Source organism: Lissotriton vulgaris, chromosome 1_1, assembly GCF_964263255.1.
Source record: "Lissotriton vulgaris chromosome 1_1, aLisVul1.2, whole genome shotgun sequence".
NCBI classification, from domain to species: domain Eukaryota; kingdom Metazoa; phylum Chordata; class Amphibia; order Caudata; family Salamandridae; genus Lissotriton; species Lissotriton vulgaris.
Window position 1 is genome coordinate 1,590,774,783 of NC_141685.1, and position 20,058 is coordinate 1,590,794,840.

Here is a 20,058-nt window from a genome sequence, read left to right on the forward strand (position 1 = left end):
TACAAATATATGCATTAGGTGGATGAAAACACTGCGGTGACACTTTCAAATCAGATTTGACCTTCAGTTGTTCATGAGCTCTATAATCACAGTACCCCCCCCCCCCCCCCCACACACACCTATACCAGAGGCAGCATCACAATATAAGCAGGTTTCATTTTAAAAAAAGCACGCCTATTGACTTTGTCGAGGGGTCACATCTTCAATATATAAGGAAAGCCTATTGGCTTTGTTGAGTGGTCATCATCAGAATATGTGATCACAAATGGAGAGGTGCACAGTTGTGGATCCCAAAAATAGTCAAATTTTTATAAATAAATGCCAAATGTTTATTATATTTTATTAAATCCAAATAAATGACATCGTCCAGCCAACTAATTTCGTTCGAAAAACCACTTTTAGAACTTCATCAGGGCTTAATCATGTTGGATAATAGTATATCAAAATGTAAGTGAAATAATAAAAAGTTATTCCATTCAGTATCCACTAGTGTGTCCACAACGGGCCAATAAGTGATGAGTCATCAAACTGAGAAGTCCGGCACCTCGATAAGTGTCCATGGGTCCCTTAAATACGATCCCTGTCTATATCAGTATAGAAAGCCAGCCTATTGGCTTTGACAAGGGGTCATCACATTGATGTATAAAGCAACCCTGTTGGCATCGTCAGGGGGTCACCACATTAATAAGCTTATGTTTATACTACCATTAAAACCAATAGAAATAAATGCATTCATTATTAATAAAGGCATTGCAAAAACAATTCAGTAACATGTCAATAAAGCATTGTTGATAAAAACACTTTGAAGAAAGCATTGCTAATCAAGTTAACATGCCAGAGTATTTCAATACAGTCATTAGGCCACATAATGCAGCTACCGGACCAACCACTAAGGGTCCTCACACTGCCCAGCTGAAGAATGAAAGCTCCTTTCATAATGCTTAGGTTCATGTAAACCTTTCATGGGGTCATAATCTTTGGGTCCCAGTAGACATAGGGCACGTTAGAAGATCTCTTGGTGTGTGGCCTCCTGACCTCACTTCAACCCCCACAATATTGAACAAATACATTGTGGTGCCCTTACACCTCCTTTGGGCACCACAAGGACCATACTGTGTTGAAAATGGCTCACATAGGGCATTATTGATTGTACCCTAGCTTAGTCCACATCTGTGAAACCTAGCAAACTTACAATTTTTTTAATACTAGACACCTGGGGGAATCCAGGATGAGGTGACTTGAGTGACTTTCACCAGATTTTTTTTACCCAGAATCTCTTGCAAACCTCGCACATTGACAAAAAACAACAACATTTTCTTTACATTTCTGTGGTGGATCTGCAGGGAGCCACAGTCTTCCTTCCAGTCAGCATTCGCCCCCAGGCTCCAGATAAACATAGTTCCTCACTTGTGTGGGAAGGCCAAGTGTCCGTGACAGAGTCAGCCCAAAATGGGACATGTGGATTGTCTTCACTTCGCCCCTGGGGGGGGGGCAGAAAGTCCACTACACACCTGCAAATTCAAAATGGCAGCATAAAAAAAGGAGGGCTCCACCTACCCTGGCATCAACCTGTAAACTGAGGCAGAAGCGCCACCCCCACACTCTCCCCCACCATCCTGGTGGCCGATAGATGTTCATCCCAATTGTGGAGGTTGCCCCAAACTTGCCCTTGGGAGTGGGGTAGAAAGTCCATCCGATATCAGGGATTTTGCCTTTGTAGCAAAAGAAAGTGGTGCAGGTGTTGCACTTTGATATTAGTAACCCCCTAAATGAGGCAAAACAGAGTGCAACACCTGCACCACCTTATGTTGTGGAGGGAATGTGGCTGTCGGCCATTGACCAATAGCTGCATTTAAGAGGTAAAAAGGAAGACACTGGTGGTAAACACTCACAATTAACATAACATTACCGTTAGTGAAACTCACTCACAGTATGGGATCCAAAATCTGAATGTTCAAAAGCAAAAATAAAACCTGGAGAACTAAATGGGCGGAACCCATTTGAAACACCTCACCTCTACCTAACCATCCCATTTTGGCCCTCTCTTGATTCTCCCATCACCTGCTGCCCTTCTATTGCCTCCTCTTCCTTGACCACCTGGTCCTAAAATCTTCCCTTCAGGTATATCTCCCACAACTTCTCACTTCCCTTTTTCTCTCTCCACGAACTCCTATCTCTCCCCTCTTTTCCATCGCCCTTCCTTCTCGCAAATTCTCTACCTAATCTGCACTCTTCCTCCTTCTCACATCTCACCTCTCTTTGCCTCAACTCCTCCACCTAGATCACCTCTACTGATAATTACCATCTTCCTTCTGCCTTTTCCACTGCCCATCCCCTCCTCCCCCTTTTCTCACTTTGTCTCATGAGCGTCACCTCACCTCCTTCCCCTCCTCCTTCCTCCTCGCCATCCCTCCTCCCACACCCGATTTCTTACCTACCTTTACCTTCTTGCCCCTCTTTGTCTCATCCTGTCTCCCCCTTGTCTTCCACACCTAGTCCACAACGCTGGTTCTCCTGCCTCCCACTTACCACCTCTCTTCTCCTCCCCTTTACTTTACCCTCGTCTACCTCTCTCTCCCTCATCACCTGCTCGTCTCTTTCTCTCTGCTACTCTATCCCCCCCTATCCAAACTTATAATGGTTCTTCCCCGTTAATCTGCCCTCATCAGTTTCTAAGCCTATCATGTCTTCTAATGTAACTCAAACCTTGTTTTAAATTGTTTTGGGGCACATGCATCAAGCATTTTTGGAGTCGCAAACGGTGCGATTCCTTAAAATCGGCCGTTTGCGATTCCAAAAATGCTTTTTGGAATGCATCAAGCATTTTTAGAAATCGCACATTTTTGCGATTTCTAAAAATGCGATTGCTTTTAAGAAATCGCAAATTTGCGATTTCTTAAAAGCAATGCATGATTACTTTTATAATTGCGAATTCGCAATTAGGGTGTCAAATTTACCGAGTGTTTGAACCACTCGGTAAATTTGCAAAAAGTGTTAAAAACGCTGCAAAAGCAGTTTTTTACACATTCATGTTACGGACACACATGTCCTTAGGACATGTGTGTGTGCAACATGATGCGAAAACAACATTTCATGGGTGCAGGGGGGGTCATTTGAACCCCCCTCTCCACCCTTGAAATGCAATCAGGATTTGCGATTAGCAAAGTGCGAATTCGCAATTCCCATTCATTCCTATGGGCATTTTAGCCCATAGGAATGAATGGGAATTGCGAATTCGCACTTTGCTAATCGCATAATATTTGAGAATCGGTAAAAATTGCGATTTTTACTGATTCTCAAATATTTTGAGAAAATGTACATGCATCCCATTTTGCATTTCCTAATTTGCGATTCCCTAAAAATCGCAAATTAGGAAGTGCAAAATGAAACAATGATGCATGTGCCCCTTTGTTCCTAGCCAAAGTGCGCTCTCACCCAGGGTAGACTAGCTCTATAAAAAATGTAAAATAAAGAAATAATTTCACACATCTTAAAGATTCGGGACTACAACAGCAAAGATGGCCATTAAGTTATGGCCCACATGCATCAAGCATTTTTGGAGTCGCAAACGGTGCGATTCCTTAAAATCGGCCGTTTGCGATTCCAAAAATGCTTTTTGGAATGCATCAAGCATTTTTAGAAATCGCAACATTTTTGCGATTTCTAAAAATGCGATTGCTTTTAAGAAATCGCAAATTTGCGATTTCTTAAAAGCAATGCATGAATGCTTTTAAAATTGCGAATTCGCAATTAGAGGGACAAATTTACCGAGTAGTTGAACTACTCGGTAAATTTGCAAAAACTGTACATAATGCAGAAAATGCATTTTTAAAACATTCATGTTACGGACACACATGTCCTTAGGACATGTGTGTGTGCAACATGATGCGAAAAATACATTTCAGGGGTGCATGGGGGCGTCATTTAGACCCCCCTCTCCACCCTTGAAATGGATTGAGGAATTGCTATTTTCAAATTGCGAATTCGCAATTCCCATTCATTCCTATGGGCCTTTTGGCCCATAGGAATGAATGGGAATTGCGAATTCGCAATTTGAAAATCGCATTTTTTATGCAATTCGGTAAAAATAGCGATTTCTACCGAATTGCATAAAAATGGAAAAAATAATCATGCATAGGCTTTTGCGATTTCTAAATTGCGAATCGCTATTTATCGCAATTTAGAAATCGCAAAAGCCGAGATTGATGCATGTGGGCCATAGATCCTGGAGGCTCAATCCAATGACCGCAGAGCGAAGAGATCTCACGGTGGACCGTCTAACTGAAGCTACTCCACAGGAATCACACACAAGTTACAGGCTCCTGCCTCTGGCAGCAGAGCTAACCCTGCAGAGATCCTGCATCCTCCAGCTTTAGAGCAGAGATTGCTCCCATGGTCCATAGCTCCTCAAGGCTTGGCCCTTGTCTTACACAGATATTGCGAGCTGTAATATCGAATAGTAAATCTCTCGCTCACGTCACAGAGAGTTTACTAGATAAAATCGCAACTGAATTATCCTGAAAGTTACAGAAAAGAAAACGCCCTTTTACGCCCCTAAAGCTAAACCTTAGATTACACATACCATATCCTCTGAGACAGCAGAACTATTTATCGGTTTAAGCAGGTTTTACAGTTTCAAGCCCAAATCAGGAAAACTACCTTTCAGGTTGTAGAGATCTTACAGGCTCAGGTATCTATAACGTAAATCTAATTAAAAATATGATAATGTGAAAGATTCAACAGAGTTTTACCTCATATAAAAGGCAACTTAAATGCTTTTGGTTCAGTCGGAGGGATTCCTCCAGTAATAGCAACAAGTGTGTCTCAGGCCAAATGCTGAAATTATGTGCGGTGTTAAACTCGCATAGGAATCCTTTTTTTAACTTGTTTTTATTAAAACTGCTTCCACTGTATCCAGGACAGGAACATACATGTACATTTTGGGTATCTTAGAGGCAGTATACAACCAGCGTTAGTAACATGTCATTCCTCGAATACGTACAAGCTCACTCGCATAGAAATACTTTACAAACCAAATTACACTGACTGCAGCTTTGGATAGCAAATCTATTGTAGATTGCAGCAAAATAACAATCTTTCCAGCTTCACTGATCGTGCATGCTAAGACTTTGGAATGGAAGCTATTCCTTGGATAACACATATTTTACTGCCTCAGGCAGCTGCCTGCAAATCTGCCCTTCCAGTTAGAGAAAACTTATATGCTCAGACTTCAGTGAGCAAACATAATGCGCAAGTTCTTTAAGGGTTCACCGAGGAATTACTTGGCTCAGATCTGACGGACATAATACAAGCAAACCCGTTGTCAAAATGTTTCTAGAAGTTTGAACTATCCTTAAAAAAAGATAAACGCTAAGGTTGTTATTCCAACTGCTTATAGGTTACAGTGTAATATTTCAAGTATGTTCATGTACATTGAATAAACAGAGCAGAGGGAGCAGCATTGAAAGCATAGCTCATAGAACAGGCATGGTGTGGTCCGCATCAGTGCATACCTTGCTCACACTTACAATATATGCATTGAAATAGGAAGTAACTAAATATTACATATAGCCCATGAACATATGGCTGTCACTATGTCGCCCTGTGTCTCTAACTATAATATTTACAACACTTAGTTGTGGGCCGTAGTTACAATGTTTGCTATTTTAGAGATAAACCCATACCAAAGTAGTGTTCTACTCCATATGGCCCCTCCAATTACTCAGAAGTGAAATGTGTGTGTTCTCATCCTCCGCCCGCGTGGAGGTTTTTAGGTCTCGGCCTAGAGACGCGCAACGCGCGTTCTCGGCAGAGAACTATTGTAATCGTTTCAGTCTCCAAAGCCGACAAAAGGAGACAAGAGCTGGGCACGCGCCCAGCATTCTCAATGGGAGAGGTGCGACAAGAGCTGGCCACGTGCGGATTCAGTCGCGCGCACGCTCACGGCGCCAGCGTCCCCGCCGTGCGCCGATCACTGCTCTCTTCCTGGCCGGCATCCAGAAGTTTCGCAACGCAGTGAGAGCACTGAGAGGTAGGTGCTTGTTTTACACTTTGCTTTCGCTTCCTTTATATCTGCTGTCTGCTGTTGGGTTCAAACTCTCCTGTTTTAGGCTAACAGTTGAATTGTTGCTTGCCAAGAAACGCTTGAATTTCTTAAGGGGTAAAGGGAATATCGGCGTCCCGTGGTTTACCTACTATGCGGCAGGGCTTGAAATGGGAAAAATAGAAGTGCAGGCACTGTAAACCGGAGTACTTGCGTGTTTCTCAGAAGTACCAGTACACTCCACTTAAATATATTACGTCAGTTTTGAACCGTGCCGGTACTCTCCCTCTCAAAATAAAAGTGCTGATACTCCGTACCGGCCCATTTAAAGCAATGTAGTGTGCCAAATAAACGTTCACTGTGTCTGTCCTGCCTACGGAAGGTTAGCCTGTGGTCTCATTGTGATGCATACATCACACATATATGTTAACAGTTCGAGGACTATTTCTGGTGTAATCCAAGCACTGTGCCCTTCAGTTTGTGTCCAATGATGTGGTTGATGGTACTGATTTCATTACCTTTTTAGAAGAGGTTTTTAAACCTCATGAGTGTAAGTACCAAGGACATGGCTGAGCTGTGCAGGTGCAAACCACCTCTGCAACGTGTATCCTGACGTAAGGACCGCTTTAGCTATGTCAAGCTGGTAAATAGACCAATATAGTTTGGAACTCAGAATTACCTGTGTTTCCTGTTTTAATGTCTTTTTCGGGGTGAAATTGTTTCCAGACTCTTCCCGCAGCATATTAATATTTTTCTTCTTATCAGTATGCTGGTGCTTTTTTAATAAATGCTTAGTGTAGCTACTGTTACCCAGAAATGTGGCAGGTGCCGAAGTGCACTCCAGAAGTGTGCACAGAGCACACTGTACTGCTGGAGAACCAACATTTTACCTGAGGGAGCCCATGCTGCTGTACCACGTTGAGTGCGGTCACACAGCCACACACACACAGCCACACACCCACACACAGCCACACACAAACAGCCGCCACACACACAGCTGCCACACACACAGCTGCCACACACACAGCTGCCACACACACAGCCGCCACACACACAGCCGCCACACACACAGCCGCCACACACACAGCCGCCACACACACAGCCGCCACACACACAGGCACACACACACAGCCACACACAACCACACACACAACCACACACACACACAGCCGCACACACACACAGCCACACACACACACACACACCACACACACAGCCACACACACACAGCCACACACACACAACCACAACCACACAACCACAACCACACACACACAGCCACACACACACATACACACAGCCACACACACACACACACACAGCCACACACCCTCACAGCCACACACACTCACAGCCACACACACTCACAGCCACACACACTCACAGCCACACACACTCACAGCCACACACACACACTCAGCCACACACACTCACAGCCACACACACACTCACAGCCACACACACACTCACAGCCACACACACACTCACAGCCACACACACACTCACAGCCATACACACAACCACACACACAGACAACCACACTGTCAGTGCACACTTTCACCAGGCACAGGCACCATCAGTCGTCAGTGCTCGCTTTCACTGGGCACAAACACCACCAGCCGTCAGTGCATGGTTTTACTGGGCCCAAACACCACCAGCTGTCAGTGCACGCTTTCATCAGACACACAACACCAGCCGTCAGAGCACACTTTAAGCAGATACACACACCACCAACCATCAGTACACGCTTTCACCAGGCACACACACCACCAGCCGGCAGTGCACACTTCCACCAGGCACACACACCACCAGCCATCAGTGCACACATCAATTGTTAACGCATCCACAAATAACTATTGTAGCAATCGCAGTATGGTGCACTTTACTTTCAAACATATTCATCTAAAGCGCAGCATGCCACCACTGCTACAAAAATAAATACACATTTTTTTGGCCTACAATTTATAGACTTTTGGTGCAATTGGTGTTGCAATATTAAGCAATACCAATAGCTCAAACTTAATTAACCCGAGACCTATTGCATTGTAAATGCTTGTTTTTGTTGTGTTTAAACTACATGTTGTGAACCATGCACTGCCTTGGTATTCTTGGAGACCAACGCTTCACAATTACAGGACTGAGAGAACTGCTGTGAGAAACAGGGCATATAGCAAAACCAGTGATTGAAGAGGTCCGAGGGTGATTTTTCAGAAAGCAGGAGGGGCTTAGATCACCTGGTCCGCTTCCAAAATGAAATGGGCCTGCCACTGAGGGAAAAATGAAATCTGTGTGCCACTGAGGACAATTTTGGGAATGTGCGTTTTTCAGTGTGCTTAATTCACACAAACTGCTACATCATGTTTATTTTTCATATATATTTCAGTCTTGTGGTTGGCGTTCTTCACGTAGATCATCTTTGTTTTCTGGGAACAAGAGAGAATCTCTTAAAGGGAGTGTCACATCTGGAGGGAGACGGACTTCAGACGTTGGTAAGGTTTACAATGTATCTGAACCAATGGAGGTTTTGCTTGGTGTTTACCTACAACAGATGTTGTGATTGTATTTTGATGTCGATCTCTCTTGAGCTCACTGTAAACCTTAAACTAGCCTCAATGTGTTCTCTGGCCAGTGTTTGTGTGGGTCTCTTTCCTGGAGTGGGTGACTGTTTTGCTGTGTATTTGTCTCCCTCTCTGTGTGCATGACTTCCATAGTGAATGTGGGAATCGGACTGTCTCAAATGCCGGTTCTCTTGTCTAAGGGTATATCTTTCCATGTCTCAAGATTATGTATCCACTTGTCTTCATCTCTGCTTGTTCCCTTTGTATGTGATATTGTATGTTCTGTCTTTGTTATGTTTCAATGTCCCTGTGTTTGTTTCTGTATCCTAATACCTGATTCTCCCCAGTATTGTGAGTGCAATGTACACCCCTAACCCAGTGTGTGCACCTCGTTGTCCCAGTGTGGTGTATTTCCTATCACAGTGTATATGAATTGCCTGTAAGGTCTATAGACTTCACTATGGTAGCTTTAGAGTGTTCTGGTCATGTGATCAGTAGGTATTGTCTCAAAACCTCTAAAGAAACACTTCTAAAATGACAACTTTGAAAAAGACACTTCCCAAACTGTTCCCAAAATATACCGAAGTAAAGACGGTGTAAAAGTGGTTAAAGGTTCAGGGTTTAGGGTATATGGTTTGGGGGCTTAGATTATGGGTGTAGAATTATGGGTTTGTGGTGTAGGGTTATAGATTTAAGGGATATGCGTTTGGCACTAAAATTGTAGGGTTTAAAGGTTAAAAACGAAAGATTACATGTATAGGTTAATGGTACAGCTGTTAATAAAGGTTAGGGTTTAAAAGTATGGGGTTAAAGAAAGGTTTAAAGACTTAAGATATAGGGTTAACTGTATAAGGGTTAGTGGGTAGGGGTCGAGGATATAGGATTAAGGGTATGGGATACATGATTATCAGTTTGGGGTATATGGTAAATATTATGGTTTTACGGAATGGTGTTAAGGATTTAGCTTACAGGGTTACACTTTAAGGGTATGCTGTATAGGGTTAAAGGTACCGTGGTCAAGATGGGAGTGGCTTTAGCCGTATGCAATGTTTGCGCTGAGCGGACTGCTCCGGCCCGACCTCCTCTTCTAAGGACCTAACATGCATTATTTGGCGCTGATGTTAGTTCTTTCTTTTTTTGCGCCAGCCAGCGCAGATCTGGAGAGAGCAGTACATTGAGTCCCTTTAAGACTCTTTTTGCACCTTTTTATCAACATCGTTTCGAGTCGTTCCGCTCCTGGTGCATGCATGGATGTCCCCTCCTCGAACCAGCTTCAAGGCTTGCGGCTAGTGTCCAAATTGATGTCAGTTAGGGACCGGCACCTCGTGTACTTTTGATGTTTGGAGCGCTACCACGACCCGAATCGTGCTCCGACTGCAGGGCCATGAACCCAAAGTCTTTGCGGGAGCGGTCTTGAAAGCTTCTTGAGACCCGGCAGTCCGCTCCGGGTCGGTTGAGGGGAAGGTCACGGGACCGGTCGCAGAGTCATCACTACCACTCATTGTCCTCGTCTTCGGATAAGTTGAAGCACGAGAAGAAGGCGACGAAGCACTGTTGCTCTTCGCGTTCTCCTTGTCCATCGTCCGACAAGACACGGAAAACGGAAGGTAGTCGTCCGGCTCCACCCGCAGAGCATGTTGGGTCGACTCCGACCTTGCCTGCCTTCCCAGGAGCCGGAGCGACCCCTGTCCAACTTTGCAGCTTTTACGAAGCCCTCCATTCCATCTTTGGGCAACCCAACTCTGCTGGTGTGCCTTCGGGCCCGCGGACTCTGCTGGAGGCTCTTGACCTTTGATGCCGTCGCTTTTGGCTCTGACACCGCAGGGCCCCCAGGGATCCAGGCCTGGGTCTGGAATCAGGGCTGGTGGACCTTGTGACACCTCATCCGGTGCCAAATCCAGTGGCAACACCTCCGCCCACTCCGATGCTGGTTGTGTCCCCAGCCTCCCCCTCGATGTGGACACAGAGCCCGACCATCGTCTATCCTCGTCTGGGCCGGCGCTGACCGGTACTTTTGTATCACTGTTCTCCCCTGGTGTTCCCTACCGCTCTGAGTGGCTCCATAGGAGAGTGAGGAGTACTGGGATGGGTCTGTGGACCCTTTGGCTGACCAGTTAGAGGAACCGGACTGGAGAAAGGAGTTGGGCGAGGCCAGTGGTCTGGACACCTCTCCAGACCTTGGCATGCTATCTCCCCCTACCGTGGCTATGGAGGAGGGTGCATCTTACGCAGTGGTGTTCGAGGGGCAGCTGAGGCCTTAAATCTTGGGCTTCCTACGGTGGCAGGCAGGACTAACCTCCTGACCGATGTGCTTCAGCTGGCAGTGACCTCTTCGGAGTCTCTGCTGCCATTCAATGAGGCCCTAACAGACATCCTTTTGGGCACTTGGTCCTGTGGACAGGATGATTGCTCGACGCCATTGCCCGGCCCCAGGCGACCCCATTTTTCCTCTCCCAACATCCCACCCCTGAGAGCTTGGTGGTCCAAGCCTCAACTTCCAAGGCCGCATTCCCTACCGCACCACCTGATAAGAAATGCAAGAAGCTGGACCACCTTGGGAAGAAGATATTTTCTTTCTCCAGCTTAGGCCTGTGGTCGGTGAACACCACAGGTCTCTTGGGCTGTTACTCCTACTCGGTGTGGGACTAGGTCGTGCAGGTGCTGCCACAGTTCCCGGAGGAGGCCCAGGCTGCGCTCTCCGGTGCAGTTGCCAAAGGGAGAGACGCAGTGAAGTTCGCCATAAGATGTGGGCTGGACAACGCCTACTTACTAGGCTGGACAATTTCAACGTCAGTAGCCCTGAGACGCTACGCCTGGCTGAGGTCCACTGGCTTTTCGGGCGATGTCCAAGCAACACTTTTGGCCATGCCGTTTGATGGCTGTCGCTTGTTTGGCGACAAGCCAGACAATGTGCTCGAGTGCTTTAAGGACTCCAGGGCTACGGCCTCCACCTCCCGCCCAGCGCAGTCTGCTTTTCTCCCCTTTCGTGGCTACGGTAGGGGTGCCCCGCCATCTTCCGCCCAGAGCCACAGGCTGGTGCGAGCTGTCCAGCCTCTGCGCAGCCGGGGACATGGGTCCTATCGTCGTGACCTGGGGGCCAACGGGTGGGCAAGTTTACCACTGCCCCCTCTGCAGCAGCCCTCAAGCCCTCCTACTCCGACCTTTCAGGGCCACAATTCGTCAGTGGGCAGCAGGATTCGCCATCACCTCCCCCACTGGCTCCACATACCGTTGGACAGGTGAGTTTTGCAGATAGTCCAAAGGGACTTCTCCCTCCCCTTCGACACTACCCCTCTATCCATGTCACCACAATTCCACCGCATGTCAGAGGATCACTTGGTCCTTCTCCAACAGGAAGTTACAGTCTTTTGGCCAAGGGAGCCATCGAACGAGTTACTGCCCCAGAAGTAGGTTGTGGTTGTTATTCCCACTACTTTCTAGTGCCCAAGAAGGACAAGGGCCTGCGTTCTAGCTTTGGTCTCAGGAACGTTAACCGCTTCCTTCGAGAAGTTCAAAATGTTGACACTGGCTCAGGTCCTGTCTGCCCTCAACCCTGGAGACTGTATGATAGCGTTGGACTTGCAGGACTCTTATTTTCACATCCCAGTCCTGCCGGCCCATCAGCGTTACCTACGGTTCATTGTAGGCCACAAGCATTTTTAGTTTACCGTACTCCCCTTTGGCCTTACCAGCACCCCTCAGGTCTTCAGGAAAGTGAAGGCAGTGGTCGCAGCTCATCTGCGCAGATCAGGGGTTCCAGTCTTCCCCCTCGCGACAACTGGCTGTTAAATGCGGGCTCGCCCCAAGTTGTCGTTTCCCACCTCAAGACTACGACTGACCTCCTGCATTCGCTGGGGTTCACCATCAACATGCCGAAGTCACACCTGATTCCCTCTCAGAAGCTCCTTTCCATTGTAGCGGGTCTGGACACAGCACAGTTTTGGGTTTATCCTCCTGGGCAGCGAGTCCGGGATATTCGTGCTATGATTCCGATCTTTCACCCTCTATCCCGGTTTTCAGGCAGAATGACCCTGAGGCTACTGCGCCTCATGGCCTCCTGCATCCTGCTGATGGACTATGCCAGGTGGCATATGCAGGCTCTGCAGTGGGACCTGAAGTTCCAGTGGGCACAACATCAGGGGAATCTTTCAGATTGCGTCCTGATCTCGGAGGGCACTGCACACCAATTGCAGTGGTGGCTAACAAACCAGGTTTGGGTCAACGGCCTATCCCTCTCCCTTCCCCAACCAGACTTCACAGTGGTGACAGATGCATCACTTCTGGGGTGGGGTGGCCACTTGGGAGAGGCGGAGATCAGGGCCTCTGGTCTTGGGCGGAGTCCGGGCTCCACATCAACCTACTGTAGCTTTGGATGATTCATCTTGCACTGAAGGCATTCCTTCCTACTGTCAAAGGGAGGGTAGTTCATGTGTTCACGGACAACACAACCACCATGTGGTACTGCAACAAACAGGGCGGGTGGGGCAGTCAGCCATATGTCAGGAGTCACTTCGTCTCTGGAAGTGGCTGGAACATCAGTGTATGTCCCTGGTGGTTCAACACCTGGTAGGTTCTATGAACGCCAGGGAGGACAAACTCAACTGCCGGTGCATTATGGATCACAAATGACGTCTTCACTCGGAGGTGGTGCAAAGTCTCTTTCAGCGGTGGGTAGAGCCTTGGTTAGATCTATTCGCCACCGCAGAGAACGCGCAATGCCAGCAATTCTGCGCGTTCAAGTTCAAGTTCAGGAATTTATATAGCGCACTACTCACCCAGAGGGTCTCAAGGCGCTTGGTCTTTAGAGAGGGTGATGAGTGTGTTAGGCATTACATCATAGTGTTCTTAGGCTCAATCCTTTTTGTATACATAGAATCAAAGGAGTCCGTTCTTTATAGAAAAGTTACTCTTTATTTGTGAGGACAAGGACGTAGACAGCCGACACGTGTTTCGCCCCTGTGGCGTATTGCGCCAGGGCTTTCTCAAGGCTATTTACAATTTTATGTATTCTGTGTGCTTCGTCATTCTTTACACAGTAAGTTTTCACATTTGGTCCAGTTTGTAAATCTGCTGTGGGTGTCTCCCGGCTGCTGTCCTTATCACCAAGGCGCTTGGGTAGGGGGTTCATTATTTATCGAATAGCCAGGTTTTAAGTTCTTTTCTGAAGGAGATGTGGTTCTGTGTAAGGCGGAGGTGAGTGGGGAGTGAGTTCCAGGTCTTGGCCGCCAAGTAGGAGAAGGATCTACCTCCCATGGTGGATCTTTGGATACGCGGAACTGCGGCGAGGCCTTGATAGGAGGATCTTAGTTGGCGGGTGGGTGCGTAGAATGATAGTCGGGTGTTGAGGCATTCGTGCCCTAGTTTGTAGAGGGCCTTGTGTGCGTGGGTGAGGAGACGGAATGTTAATCTTTTGTTGACGGGAAGCCAGTGGAGGTCTTTCAGGTGGCCGGTAATGTGATCTTGGCGAGGGATGTCCAAGATGAGTCTTGCTGATGCGTTTTGGATGCGTTGGAGTTTTTTCTGTAATTTGGCTGGAATTCCGGCGTAGAGGGTGTTTCCGTAGTCTAGTCGACTCGTAACCAGTGTGTGGGTGACAGTCTTTCTTGTCTCGGCGGGGATGCAATGGAAGATTTTTTTGAGCATACGAAGTACGTTGAAGCAGGAGGATGAGACGGCGTTGACCTGTCTGGTCATCGAGAGTGAGGAGTCCAGGATGAAGCCAAGGTTACGTGCGTGGTCTGTGGGTGAGGGTGCTAAGCCCAGATCCGAAGGCCACCAGGAGTCGTCCCAGGCAGAGGGGGATGATCCTAGGATGAGTACTTCCGTTTTGTCTGAGTTAAGTTTAAGGCAGCTGTTTTTCATCCATACGACTACTTCTTTCATGCCTTCGTGAAGATTGGTTTTGGCGGTGTTGGGGTCTTTGGTGAGGGAAAGGATCAGTTGGATGTCGTCAGCGTAGGAGATGATAAGGTTGTGTTGACGCGTGATGGAAGCGAGTGGACTCATGTAAACGTTGAAGAGGGTGGGACTAAGTGATGATCCTTGTGGTACACCGCAAATGACTTCTCCCAGTTAGGAACGAGTTGATCCAGTCCAAGGCTTTCCCTTTTATTCCGATGTTGCTGAGGCGTTGTATGAGTGTGCTGTGACAGACAGTGTCGAAGGCGGCGGAGAGGTCGAGTAGAATGAGGGCCACTGTTTCTCCATTGTCCAGTAGTGTTCGGATGTCGTCTGTTGCTGCGATAAAGGCGGTTTCAGTGCTGTGTTTGGCTCGAAAGCCGGACTGTGAGGGATCGAGGGCGTTGTTGGATTCGAGGAAGGCGGCGAGTTGGCTGTTGACGGCTTTCTCAATGACTTTGGCCGGGAATGGGAGGAGTGATATGGGGCGGTAGTTTTTAAGTTCAGAGGGGTCTGCTGTGAGTTTCTTCAGGAGGGTGCTGACTTAGGCATGTTTCCAGCTTTCTGGGAAGGAAGCAGAGATGAAGGAGCAGTTGATGACATCCCGGAGATGGGGTGCGATGACGGAGTCTGCTTTGTTGAAGATGTGGTGGGGACATGGGTCGGTTGGCGAGCCAGAGTGGATGGAATTTATTAGGCGGATGGTGTCTTCAGTGGTGATTGGGTTCCAGGCGCTGAGGTTGTTAGAGGGCGGTTTAGGTTCTGAGGGGAGTGGAGAGGATTGTTGGTTGGAACTGTTTTCGAAGCTGTTATGTATGTCGGCAATTTTGTTGTAGAAGAAGGAGGATAACGAGTCGCAGAGGTCTTGGGAGGGAGTGATGTCGTTTGAGGCTGCGGTGGGGTTGGTGAATTCTTTGAATATGTTGAATAGTTCCTTGCTGTTATGGGCGTTGTTGTCGAGTCGATTCTTGAATGCTGATTTCTTGGTGGATCGAATCAGCTGGTGGTGTTTGCGGGTGGCTGCCTTGAAGGTGGTCATGTTGTCGGTGGTTGGATTTTTTCTCCATGTTTTCTCGAGAGTACGGCATAGCTTCTTGGAAATCTTAAGGTAGTCGTTGAACCAGGGGGCTTTGTTGCTGTTTTGTTTGGTGTGATGGTTTTTCAAGGGTGCTAATTCGTCTGCGCTGTGAGTGATCCATTGTTTGAATTTGATGGCAGCTTGGTTTGGGTTCGATGAGAGGGCGGGTAGGTTTTGGTTGAGCGATGTGGGAAGTTGGTCGGTGGTGATTTTGTTCCATTTTCTTCGGGGGATAGGTTGTGGGTCGAGGTGGTTTCGTAGCTGAAGTGGACACAACTGTGGTCCGTCCAGTCGAGAGCTGTGGTGCGATCGAAGGAGATGTGTTTGCTGGAGGTGAAGATTGGGTCGAGCGTATGTCCGGCTACATGGGTGGGGGTGTCAACAAGTTGTTTGAGGATGAGATTGGCCAGGTTGTCAAGAAGGGTGGTGGTGTTGCTGTCGGTTTTCTTTTCCAGGTGGAAGTTGAGGTCACCTAGTAGAATGTAGTTCTCGGAGGCGAGGGCATGTGAACTGATGAAGTCAGTGATGTCTTCGCTGAATTGTTTACGGGTTCCTGGAGGTCTGTAGATGAGGGTGCCTCTGAGTGTGGTCCTAGGGTCGATGTGGATCTATAAGTGGAGGTGTTCGGCGGTTGTAAGGATATCGTCGGAGCTGGTCGTGATTTTGATGGTGTTCTTATGGACGATGGCGATGCCTCCTGTTTGGTTGGTGCGGTCCTTTCGGATTATCTTGTAATTGTTTGGGATGGCTATGGCGATGTCGGGTGTTGATGATGCGTTCATCCATGTTTCCGTAAGGAAGGCCACGTCCGGTGATGTGGTGTCTAGTAGATCCCAGAGTTCGGTGGCGTGTCTGTGGACCGATCGGGTGTTCAGCAGTATGCACTTCAGGTGGTTAGAGTCGGGGCTGTTTTTAGGATTAGTGGATGTGGTATGGGTTTTGATGCTGGTAAATTTGCAGGAGTGGCAAGCGAAGGGACCGTGGGTACGTCCCGGGGCAGCTTCGTAGCATTGAGGTGTGCGTCTGGGGTTACGGGCTAGGAGGATGGCGGTCGTACGTTATGCGGGCGGAGGGGGGTTTGCGGGGGCCAGGGGGTCTGGCACTGGGCGCGGTCCCGGCGCGGACGGGCGTAGATGGGCTTACCTTTGGCGCACCTTCGGCGCGTATGGGGCGCGACCGCTGCGCGCGTAGGCATCTGTCGTATGTGTACAGTGGAGGCGGCGGGGGCGAGGGAGGGTCAGCTGGGAGGCGGGAGCTGGGTGTAGGGGCGGGCTGGAAGGCACAACAAACAAGATGGCGGTAAAAACTAAAGGAAACATGATGTAATTGGGGTTTGCAGAGGAGCAGGCGCAATCAGGCACAGAGAATTACACAGTGCAATGCGAGCCCACACAATCGTCACAGTAAGCAGTATCCTTAAAATGGCACGCTGTTACGATATATTCGGCAATGCAGCAACTTAATGTGTTCACGATAGAGCGCAGACACCAAAGGGTGCAATGTGGCAGCAATAGCACAGTGAAAGCAGGCTACGATACCAGTTGCTGGAAGCTGAAGCCAGGGAGCGAGGGGGAGCGACCGCGTCTGACGGAGTCAGGACGGTCACGGCGCTGCGGTGTGAGGGGTCGTCAATATCTATCCTGTGGGAGGGAGGGTCAGCTGGGAGGCGGGAGCTGGGTGTAGGGGCGGACTGGAAGGCACAACAAACAAGATGGCGGTAAAAACTAAAGGAAACACGATGTAATTGGGGTTTGCAGAGGCGCAGGCACAATCAGGCACAGACAATTACACAGTGCAATGCGAGCCCACACAATCGTCACAGTAAGCAGTATCCTCAAAATGGCACGATGTTACGCTATATTCGGCAATGCGACAACTTAATGTGTTCACGAAAGAGCGCAGACACCAAAGGGCGCAATGTGGCAGCAATAGCACAGTGAAAGCAGGCTACGATACCAGTTGCTGGAAGCTGAAGCCAGGGAGCGAGGGGGAGCGACCGCGTCTGACGGAGTCAGGACGGTCACCGCGCTGCGGTGAGGGGTCGTCAAGCGTTGGAATTTCCAAGGCGGCACTCGCTAGGCAACACTTTTTAATGCAAGTGGAGTTACGTTCTTCTATATGCCTTTCCTCGTATACCACTTCTGTCCAGAGTGCTGAAGATCAAGCACGACCGGGTCCAAGTCATTCTCGTGGGTCCGGACTGGGCACAACGAGTCTGGTATCCCGAGCTTCTGCACATGGCCATCGATCCTCTGATCAGACTGCCCTTTCAGGAGGATCTTCTTTTGCATCACCAGGGGACGGTCCTTAACCTAAACCTGTCCAGCCTCCACTTCCTTGCGTGGAGATTGAGTGGCGACAGTTGACAGCTTTCGACCTTCCTCCCGAAAGTCTGTAATGTTCTTTTGGCAGCCAGGCCTCCCTCCACCAAAACGGTATGCGCCTGTAGATGATATACATTTGTGGCATGGTGCGCAGAAAAGGTGGTGGATCTCCTTTCTGCACCCCTTTCAGAGTTTCTCCTCTTCATTCTTTCTTTGGCCCAGCAGAGCTCTGCTCTGGTCACTTTAAAATATTTACAAAAAGGGGTGGTGAGGGACAGAGTCTCTGAATTAAGCAGAAAGCTCTCACCCAGTCAAAAGATCAGGGCTAGATCCAACACCGTTTTTTAGCTCACTGCACCATCCCAGTTTCAGAACCTGGCTGTATGCAAATTAGTCTGTTCCTGTCCCAGTGCATGATGGGAACAGGACAAACCAAACTACAGAAGCCAATTCTTACACTGGGAAGGAAACAAGCTCCCGGGGACCGGTTTCTGGCATTACAGCCGTCTTCGGCCCGGTTTGCTTGAATCCTGATGGTGCAATGAGCAAGGGTCTCACATCTGAGAATACCCTTCCACGCTTAGGGTGGACAAAAATATTTACAAAAAGGGGTGGTGAGGGACAGAGTCTCTGAATGAAGCAGAAAGCTCTCACCCAGTCAAAAGATCAGGGCTAGATCCAACACCGTTTTTTAGCTCACTGCACCATCCCAGTTTCAGAACCTGGCTGTATGCAAATTAGTCTGTTCCTGTCCCAGTGCATGATGGGAACAGGACAACCAAACTACAGAAGCCAATTCTTACACTGGGAAGGAAACAAGCTCCCGGGGACCGGTTTCTGGCATTACAGCCGTCTTCGGCCCGGTTTGCTTGAATCCTGATGGTGCAATGAGCAAGGGTCTCACATCTGAGAATACCCTTCCACGCTTAGGGTGGACAAAAATATTTACAAAAAGGGGTGGTGAGGGACAGAGTCTCTGAATTAAGCAGAAAGCTCTCACCCAGTCAAAAGATCAGGGCTAGATCCAACACCGTTTTTTAGCTCACTGCACCATCCCAGTTTCAGAACCTGGCTGTATGCAAATTAGTCTGTTCCTGTCCCAGTGCATGATGGGAACAGGACAAACCAAACTACAGAAGCCAATTCTTACACTGGGAAGGAAACAAGCTCCCGGGGACCGGTTTCTGGCATTACAGCCGTCTTCGGCCCGGTTTGCTTGAATCCTGATGGTGCAATGAGCAAGGGTCTCACATCTGAGAATACCCTTCCACGCTTAGGGTGGACAAAAATATTTACAAAAAGGGGTGGTGAGGGACAGAGTCTCTGAATTAAGCAGAAAGCTCTCACCCAGTCAAAAGATCAGGGCTAGATCCAACACCGTTTTTTAGCTCACTGCACCATCCCAGTTTCAGAACCTGGCTGTATGCAAATTAGTCTGTTCCTGTCCCAGTGCATGATGGGAACAGGACAAACCAAACTACAGAAGCCAATTCTTACACTGGGAAGGAAACAAGCTCCCGGGGACCGGTTTCTGGCATTACAGCCGTCTTCGGCCCGGTTTGCTTGAATCCTGATGGTGCAATGAGCAAGGGTCTCACATCTGAGAATACCCTTCCACGCTTAGGGTGGACAAAAATATTTACAAAAAGGGGTGGTGAGGGACGGAGTCTCTGAATTAAGCAGAAAGCTCTCACCCAGTCAAAAGATCAGGGCTAGATCCAACACCGTTTTTTAGCTCACTGCACCATCCCAGTTTCAGAACCTGGCTGTATGCAAATTAGTCTGTTCCTGTCCCAGTGCATGATGGGAACAGGACAAACCAAACTACAGAAGCCAATTCTTACACTGGGAAGGAAACAAGCTCCCGGGGACCGGTTTCTGGCATTACAGCCGTCTTCGGCCCGGTTTGCTTGAATCCTGATGGTGCAATGAGCAAGGGTCTCACATCTGAGAATACCCTTCCACGCTTAGGGTGGACAAAAATATTTACAAAAAGGGGTGGTGAGGGACAGAGTCTCTGAATTAAGCAGAAAGCTCTCACCCAGTCAAAAGATCAGGGCTAGATCCAACACCGTTTTTTAGCTCACTGCACCATCCCAGTTTCAGAACCTGGCTGTATGCAAATTAGTCTGTTCCTGTCCCAGTGCATGATGGGAA

At 48.3% G+C, this 20,058-nt stretch overlaps 1 protein-coding gene across 1 annotated transcript in view; it reads left to right on the forward strand.

The window, feature by feature from the left end:
• LOC147750852 (protein NEDD1-like) overlaps positions 1 to 20,058 on the forward strand; it is a 590,100-nt gene that overhangs the window by 199,200 nt on the left and 370,842 nt on the right. The window contains exon 8 of the mRNA XM_086937113.1: positions 8,427 to 8,532. Coding sequence (XP_086793239.1) covers positions 8,427 to 8,532 — 106 coding nt within the window. The remainder of the gene's footprint in view (positions 1 to 8,426; positions 8,533 to 20,058) is intronic.